The following is an 8,784-nucleotide window of genomic DNA, read 5'->3' on the forward strand; positions in this document are numbered from 1 at the left end:
TGCTTGGGCGGGATGTGGGAGCCAGGCTGAGCTTTGCAGCCTCCCCGGGCTCCTAGGCTCTGGCATGGATGCAGAGATTGTGGGAATACCTTGAGTGCCGACAGGAGCCGAGGCGCCCGGCAGGCCCAGGGCTCCATGGCCAGGCTTTCATCAGACAGCACCTGTGCGTGGCAGAGAACAATGCCAACCTCACCCATCACTCTGACCTCTCCCCACAGGAGAAGGAGAAGAAATACATGCTGTCCGTGGACAACTTGAAGCTGCGGGACGTGGAGAAGGGCTTCATGTCGAGCAAGCACATCTTTGCCCTCTTCAACACGGAGCAGAGGTGGTTGCCGGCCCCCACCAGGGCCGTGGGGAGTAGAGATGGGCCCACAGATCCAGAAGGGACAGGGACCTGCCCCAAGCCCTGCAGCAAGTCATGCATTCGTCAAATATTTGTTGAGTTTCTACTCTGTACTAGACTTCATGTCAAGATCTCCCTTTCCTCTGCCCCTCTCCCTTCCCCCTCCCCCTCCCTGCCTCCTTCCCTCCTTCCCTCCTGTCCTTCTACAATCTCTTGGTTAGCACCTGCCCTGTATGAGATACTGGTCCCCTTCTCCTGTTGTTCAGTGTCCAGAGGGGCCAGTGGCAGTACACCTCCCAACCCAGGGCTGACTCTTGTGGACTTTCTCCTACTTGGAGATGAGGGGTCAATATAGCTGCCATCAGGGGAAAGCCTGGGAGGGGGCCAGTGGGGGCTGAGCTCCCAGCTAGGGACTGGATTGTCATGGGTACACCTTTTATAAGGGCCCAATCCCTTTCTAATAGAGCATTTCACTGCTCATTTCCCTGAATCCTCACAATGACCCTAGGAGGTAGGAATTATAATTAACCCATCTTCCAGGTGGGAAAACTGAGGCTTGGAGAGAGGAAGCGACTTGCCACAGCTGGGACATGAGAAAGCCAGGACTGGCCCCCCAGGCATGATGACCCTGGTCCACACATGCCCCATCTCCCCTCACTATCTGCCTCATCTTGCAGGAATGTCTACAAGGATTATCGGCAGCTGGAACTGGCCTGTGAGACACAGGAGGAGGTGGATAGCTGGAAGGCCTCCTTCCTGAGGGCTGGCGTGTACCCTGAGCGTGTTGGGGTGAGTGGCAAGGGAGTAGGGGAAAGATGCTTAAAATAGGGGGTCCTGGGGGCCATCCTTAGTGATGCCAAGTCATTTCATATTTTCAAGCTCTTTTTGGGCTCAGAAATAGCAGGGATCCTCCCCCTACCTTCCCTGGAGTGGGATCAGAGTTAAGCTTCCTCCCTTCTCCAGTGCAGTTTTACCTGACCCTTTCTCTGCCACAGATGGCATTTCTGGCATCCCTTTCATATGATGGTGGTTTCTTGTGACTGCCTTCACTTTTCTCCCCTCTTTCACTGTGACAATGTCTAGAGTTACCTTATAGTTGGGTGCTGTGCCCTGGGTTCACTCAGTCTCTCCTATTTTCCTCTGTGTGTGTCTACTTCGGCTGGGCTCGCTGGTGGCGGTGGCGGTGGCAATGCTGGTGTGGTGACCTCTATGGCTTTGGTGTGGCCCTCTCAGGACAAAGAGAAAGTGAGTGCGCCCTTCCCTCACCTTCTGCCAGGCACCTGGCTGGCGCCAGATCTGGCTAGGTCTTTAGAATCAGGAAGGGACCTTGGAGATATCCTTTCCTAATTTGTGGATTGGGAAAACTAAGGAGAATTCTAGGCACTAGAGTCAGAGCCAAGATCAGGCTGAATGAAGGTCTGGGATCCTGAGAGGCACTGGGGTGGGCAGAGCCCAGAGACCCAGAGCTACAGGGGAGCTGGTATCTTTGTATTAAGGCCAGTTGCTTCTCTCTGTGCCTCAGTGTTCAAGGCACCCTTGAAGGGGCTGGAACCCTGGGGATGCCTGATACCTGACTTTGAGGGCCCAGCCACCCTGATGCCCTTCGTTCTTAATGGCAGGCCAGTGAGACCGAGGAGAACGGCTCAGACAACTTCATGCACTCCATGGACCCACAGCTGGAGCGGCAGGTGGAGACCATCCGGAACTTGGTGGACTCATACATGGCCATCGTCAACAAGACTGTGCGGGATCTCATGCCTAAGACCATCATGCACCTCATGATCAACAATGTGGGTGCACCACCACGTGGTGGGGCGGGTGCTCTTGTGGGACCAGAGAGGTGGGTAGCGAGATTAGCCTGGGGTGGGCACAGGCTAGCCCCTTGAGACAGGTCTGGGGAGGGAGGCACGGGTTCACACCAGAGCTATCCAGTAGAAATACAATGTGAGCTTTGTATGTTATTTTGTCGATTCACATGCCCAAGTTGTTCCAAACATGCTTAAATGTTTTTCAGAAGAGGCTAGAAATCTGCCTTTTTAAAGAACTCCCAAATCATGTTTTGAATTACACCCCTCACAGAACAACTTCCACCTGTGGCTTATTGAAAAAACATGGCCCAAGGGGAAATAGAATTGTGCTGGAATCCTAACTTTGTCATAAATTCCCTGTGTGACTCTGAGCAAATGAACTACCCTCTGTGAGCCTCTGTTTTCTTATATGTAAAATATGGACAAAAATAGAATTGAGGATTAAATGAATATAAAGTGCATAAAAACACAGTGCCTGGCATGTGGTAGATGCTCAATGTTATGTAAATAATGAATAAATGAGACACAGGCCTATGGCATTAAAAAACCTCAGCATCTCACCATGAATGTTCCAGAGCCTAGGCCAGGTAACATCTGGGGATTTTAAGAACATACCCCGCCCCCTCCACACAGAGACTCACATTTCACTCAGTTCAGGAACACATTCACACCTGTTACTCTAGGGCTCAGAAAATTTTAAACTGTTGCCTTCCTTATTTTGGTCCAATGGAGCAAAGTCCTTGGAAAGGGCTAACTACCCCCATTTTACAAACAGACAAAAAAGCTGAGTAACCAGGTGTCCTGGTTGCATGATAGGCCCTGAGTGTCCTTCCAAATCTGTGACCTTGAACAGTTCACCTTTCTTCTCTGGACCATCTGAGAAAGGGCAAGAGGGGAGGCGTGGGAGCGAGTGAGATCTCCGAGTTTAGGCGGTGGCAGATCCCCATCCCCGAGTTCCCAGTCCTAGTAGGACCCGGCCAGGCTGGCAAATTGGTACAGGCATCAGATACCAGCCCTCTCCTTTCTGCCCGCCTGCAGACCAAGGAATTCATCTTCTCGGAACTGCTGGCCAACCTGTACTCGTGTGGGGACCAGAACACACTGATGGAGGAGTCGGCCGAGCAGGCGCAGCGGCGCGACGAGATGCTGCGCATGTACCACGCACTGAAGGAGGCACTCAGCATCATCGGCGACATCAACACGACCACTGTCAGCACGCCCATGCCCCCGCCCGTGGACGACTCTTGGCTGCAGGTGCAGAGCGTACCGGCCGGACGCAGGTACCAGGGCCGGCTCCCACGGCCCCAAAGCCCCCCAGCCCGGGGCCCGCGGGAGGAGGGCCGGGACCGGGCAGTGGCGCGCCCGCGTCACCGGGGCGGCTCCCACCTGGAGCGAGGGGCGGAGCTTAGAGAGGGGCGGGGCTTGTCGCGGGGCGGGGCTTGCCGTGGAGCGCTGGCTGCGGGGCTGGGTGGAGCCGGAACGTTGGAGCTTCTGGGGGCGGGCTTAAACTCCTGCGAAAACCTGGGGCGCGGTGGGGCGGAGCTTGCGTGCATGGGCGTGGTCGGCACTCGGCTGGGGGCGAGGCCTCGGGGTGGGGCGGAGCCGCTCATCTCCCTCTCTCGTCCTTCTCTTCCGGTCGCCCTTAGGTCACCCACGTCCAGCCCCACGCCGCAGCGCCGAGCCCCCGCCGTGCCCCCAGCCCGGCCCGGGTCGCGGGGCCCTGCTCCTGGGCCTCCGCCTGCTGGGTCCGCCCTGGGGGGGGCGCCCCCCGTGCCCTCAAGGCCGGGGGCTTCCCCTGACCCCTTCGGTCCTCCCCCCCAGGTGCCCTCGCGCCCCAACCGCGCCCCGCCCGGGGTCCCCAGGTGAGTAGGGGCTGAAAGCGGCGGCAGAGACCGCCGGGCAGGCGTGGCCGGGAGGGAGATGGGGCCGGATTTTGGAGTATCGGCCCTAGTCATTCAGAGACCGCCCTCTCCATCCAAGTTACTCGGAACTTGGGTGCCAGAGCCACAGAGGGTGTGGCCGAGGGCTGGCAGAGCCTGCTCCCCAGGGAGCGCTGAGTCCCGCAGGTGGTCGTTTCTGGGTAGGGGGCCGTGGGGTTCATCCCACCTGCCCCCTTCTTTCCAGCACTTGCATGGCGCTTCCCTCCTTTTTCACTCTCTCTCTTGCACACATTGCATCCCTTGTCTTTTCCCCTTCTAGCCGCCCTCCTCCATTCTTCCTTCCATCCTCTACGTCTCTCTCCCAGCCTCTAGTGAGCCTACCTCAGGTTTGAGGATCTGAACCCAAATCCGCTCCAGATGTGTAGATTTTGTTTACTTACACTCAGGGCTACCCTGATGCCCCCACTTCCCAGTCCTGACTCTTTGGACCTGTCTGAAGGTGTTGTCTGGCCTCTGGCCCACAGGAACAGAGGCCAGGCTGTGACTGTGTGACCAGCAAGGTGTGTGATGTGTGTGTGGGCGTGCACACAGGTGTGAGAGTGTAAGAATGGCACCCAGGCATGGGATAGGACATGGAGCAGCTGGGACAGGGGTCTGGGAGCCCTGGGACACCCTGATGGTTTTCTTCCTTCTCCTTGCCTCTGGCCCTACCTGGCTTGGACCAGCATGGTGGGTGTTGGGACAGGAGTGTGTGAAGGCTGCCCCATTTCCAGAGATTTCCAGAGAAAAAGATTCTACTTCATCCCTTCTTGATTCATGACCTTCTTTCAAGGAAGCTCACTCTGATATCTAACTCAGTCTGTCCTGTTTCCACTGGCCATGTTCTCTGAGGAAGAACACATCAGACCAATAGCATCCATTTGTGTTTCCCGATGGCTGGAGAGTAGGGCCATGGGCCTAGCCTCTATGAACCTAAAATGAAACAGAGATGGGACTTACTCTATGGTGATCTGATGGCCAAGGCAGATGGGGTAACTCAGGCAGCACGGTGTTGGTCAGGAGCACTGGGCTGGAGTGGGCCTTTAGGCAAGTCACTTTCCCTTCCAGGATCCCAGTTTCCCTTCTACCAAATGATATTTAACATTCTGCCTTTCTCCCAGAGTTGGTGTGGGGATCAGGGAGAGGGTGGCTATAGGGATGTCACATTAAGTGCAAGTGTGGCTATAGGAGTTCTTTGCTAACTTCCAACACGAGTTCAGATTCCTAAGGGTATTTGACATGCCCAGGCCTGTGCTGAAGTGTAAGAAGAGAACTGTAAGATTTGGTACCTGCTCTGACTCCAGTTTGGCTGACACATGGGAAACCTCTGGCAATACATGGCCCTGCCTCAGAGGAGAGAGCAGTCTGGGGAGCTTCAAGGCAACTTGAATTCAGTGAGGTCTGGGGCTGATGGAGATAAGGCTCAGTTGGTGGAGTCAGGAGGGCGTTTGGGTAAGGAACAGCAGGTGGGCAAAGGTTTAATGTGGGATGTACTGAGAGCTGCTGGCCAGAGCAGAGTGCAGATAGAATAAGAAAAGATTCTTTAAAGTCCACAGAAGAGGGACTCAATGCTGTGGGCAGTAGGGAGCCATGGAAGGCTCTTGGGCAGAGACATGAGAGCTGGATCCTAAGAAAGCAAGACCTGTCCCTTCTGGAACAATGCAAGTGGCCCTCTGAGCACGCCAGGCACGAGTGTGCAGGGAGCTGGTGCAAATGCCTCCTGTATGCGGGCGAGCTTCTGTGTTGTGACTCCGCCCATGCGTGTGCTTCAGTGTGCCAAGTGGCTGCATGCCCCAGACCCATGCTGCACGTGCCGGCCAGTGAGGGTGCTGGGCAGTGGTGGGGGTGGGGGAGGCGTATGCGTGTTGTTTGTGGGCATATGTGTCAGCGTGTGCATGCGGGGCCGAGGGGCCTCACTGCATGTGTGTGCACGCCCGGGCGTGTGCGTGTGCGTGTCCCCAACCCCCAGGCCTGCCCCGTCCGTGCGTGTGAACTGCCATGTTGATTTCGTGCTGTCTTTCAGAATCACTATCAGTGACCCCTGAGGAGCGTCAGCCACGGTAGGTACAGGCCTCTCCGCCTGCTGCATGAACGGTGTGTCTGTCCCCTGCCGCACCAGCTCCACATTGCAGGGCGCACCTGGGACCTCAGAGGCAGGCCCTCCTCCCTCTCCTTTCTGCAGCTCCAGACTTATTCTTTCCTCTTTCTGTCCTTGCTGCCAGCTGGCTCTCTCACCTCCCTTCTCAGCAAGCCTCGGGACTCAGTGCCACTGCCCAAGCCCTCCGTGGCTAGGCCTGGGGAGGTCTTGGGACAGGTTCCATGCCCAAGCTGGTGGAGCTGGGTGCTCTCCAGAGCTGTCAGAGAGCAGAGAGCTCATGGTTCATGATGTTAGGGGCAGAGAGCTTGACGGAGGTTATGTTGAGGGCTGGACTCAGGCAGCCAGAGGCCTTGGAACCTCACCCTAGGGTGCCACACTCATTCCCCCATCTGAGCTGTGCTGCTGGGAGTTCTGGAAACTGAATCCATGATAGGGGAGAGGAGGACAGAATCCCACCTCCTTTATCGTGTCAGCAATTGAGCAGTGATTTGGGGTGAAGGCTCTAGTTGGTTGATGATTTCAGGAAGCCTGAGTTTCCCATCTATACCATAAGCCCAGAGCACACCTCAGAGGCCAGGCTGATCACGCAGCCCCTTCCCCTGCCTCCTTGGTATTGTCACGCCTGCTGGTACACGACTGAAGGCAGCGTCCTTGGCCCTAGGTGAAGTACCGTAGCCAGCCCACGGGCTCATGGACCTGGCCTGTTGCTCCTAGGGATGACTACACTTTTCAGCCAAGGGGATGACAGTGTCTGCTGACCTGAGCAAGTCAGCTTCTCTGAGTTCCGCCCCAGCTGGGCCCCAAACTCACCCAGCAAACCCACCTGCCAGTCCACACCTGCGCTGACTCTTGCTCTTCTGCTTTTCCCCAGCAGGAAGGGCCCAGCCTCACCTACGCGACCTGCGGTCCCCCGACCACCTGAGGCTCCCCTCTTAGACTTATAAGCCTGTGGCCACTGGCATCCAGCTGCCTGCCCTCCATGCCTCCCCAGGGTCCCTTCAAAGGACTCCTGGGCTTTCTGTCCACCCAGAGGGGCCTCTAGTGCTCCCTCCAGCCATCCTTTTAGCTTTGCCCTCTTGGTTCAGTGTTCTTCCTCCTGTCTTTCTCCATCAGGCCTGGTGGCTGTTGCATGGGGCTCACAGCCCCATGCTCCCTGAGGCTAGGGGTGGCCCTGGGCCAGTGGGTTGAAAGAGATGGGGGCCAGAGGGACCAGAGGGAAGCCAGAGGGGTCCAAGCACATGTCTGGTGCTGTGGGTGCACTGCCTGGTGGTGTGTGAGATGAGCGTGTGTGGCAGGGGGGCAGGGCTGCCCCAGCCTTTACTGCAGACCCCCCATGGAGCTCTGCCCCCCCCCCCATCTCCAGCTCCTCCCTTCCACCTTCCCTCTCTCGTTTCTCTCCTCTACTCCAGAACCCTTGCCCATACCCTCACCTGCGTCTTCTGGCCTTGCCCTCCCCTCCCCCCATGCCGGGCTTGGCTGCCCTCGCCTTACCAGCTCTCTCCCCCTTTTCTCTCTCTCGTTCTCTTTGCTTCCTCTCCAACTGCCAGCCGATCGGGTCAGGCAAGTCCATCCCGTCCTGAGAGCCCCAGGCCCCCCTTCGACCTCTAACCAGATCCCTCCTATTCCTCGGAGACCTCCCTTTCCAAGCCTGCCTGGACGGCTGTTCTGTGACTTGACAGTGGCTACCCAGCCCCAAAGCCTCCCCCTTCATCTGTGACTTTGTTGTAGTGGTGAGCTGACACTTCCAGGCGTGATGTTGGTGAAGCTTGTGCCCCTCTGTGGTATTGCTCCTGCCCCTTTCTATAAATATCTATAAATATTCACATATATATATATAGACACACATACACACACACACACACACACACACACACACACACACACACACACACACACACACACACACACACACACACACACACACGGCTACTACAGCCTCGTCTCTAGTGTTGGGAATCAGTCACCATGCTGTCCTTGAGGAGTCTCGTGGCCCAACTAGAATGGAACGCTGTCACCCTAACATCCCCTTCAAAGTGTGCCACCTCCAGTGAGCCTCCCTGTCATGCCTGGCCTGTGGACAGCCAGCCCCCCCTGCCACGCTCCCGACCCTCGCCCCCTCGAGCACGGGGGTGCTGTACTGGCAGCTGTGTGGTTCTCTGACTGCTACCAGTTTTGCTGTCTCTTGGCTGACAATAAAACCCATTTCTGGACGATGAGGAACAGCGTGTCCTCTGCTGGCTTGTGTTCTCTGTGGCTCTCAGTGGGGAGGTAAAGTTTTAACATTGGAGTGAGGGGTGGGGAAGGACCCAGGATCGCTAGGGTGCTGTAAGATGTGGTGGAAAAAAAGCCCCGTCCTTTCTGAGGCCTACTGGGAGAGCACATGGAGTCAGCTGATCCTCATCCTGTGAACCCTGCTCTGGCCACGAGGGGGAACGGGAACCAACTCAGCCTGGAGGGAGTATATGGGGCTGTGGCCAGGCAGGCAGTGTGGAGGGACGGATCAAATAGGCCACCGGAGGCGCAAGGTGATGGAATGGAAAACACCTGGACCAGCACTCAGCCTTCATGGGGCTGTGTCACCCCGCTTTCCCTCCCTGGGATTAGCTCAGGCTT

The 8,784-nt window shown here is 56.8% G+C and overlaps 1 protein-coding gene across 17 annotated transcripts in view; it reads left to right on the plus strand.

The window, feature by feature from the left end:
* DNM1 (dynamin 1) overlaps nt 1–8,391 on the plus strand; it is a 41,860-nt gene extending 33,469 nt beyond the window's left edge. For 4 of the 17 annotated variants that reach the window (XM_032478522.1, XM_032478526.1, XM_032478523.1 and 1 more), the window contains 7 exons: nt 219–328; nt 1,024–1,135; nt 1,580–1,591; nt 1,966–2,136; nt 3,193–3,434; nt 3,801–4,016; nt 7,043–7,860. In XM_032478522.1, the coding sequence (XP_032334413.1) occupies nt 219–328; nt 1,024–1,135; nt 1,580–1,591; nt 1,966–2,136; nt 3,193–3,434; nt 3,801–4,016; nt 7,043–7,115 (936 nt within the window). In that variant the 3' untranslated portion in view covers nt 7,116–7,860. Of the gene's footprint in view, nt 1–218; nt 329–1,023; nt 1,136–1,579; nt 1,592–1,965; nt 2,137–3,192; nt 3,435–3,800; nt 4,017–5,434; nt 5,437–6,096; nt 6,134–7,042 lie in introns of all 17 variants that reach the window. The other 13 variants (XM_032478529.1, XM_032478532.1, XM_032478525.1 and 10 more) reach the window with 11 other exon arrangements.
* Nucleotides 8,392–8,784: the final 393 nt, after the last annotated feature.

Source organism: Camelus ferus, chromosome 4, assembly GCF_009834535.1.
Source record: "Camelus ferus isolate YT-003-E chromosome 4, BCGSAC_Cfer_1.0, whole genome shotgun sequence".
Taxonomy (NCBI): domain Eukaryota; kingdom Metazoa; phylum Chordata; class Mammalia; order Artiodactyla; family Camelidae; genus Camelus; species Camelus ferus.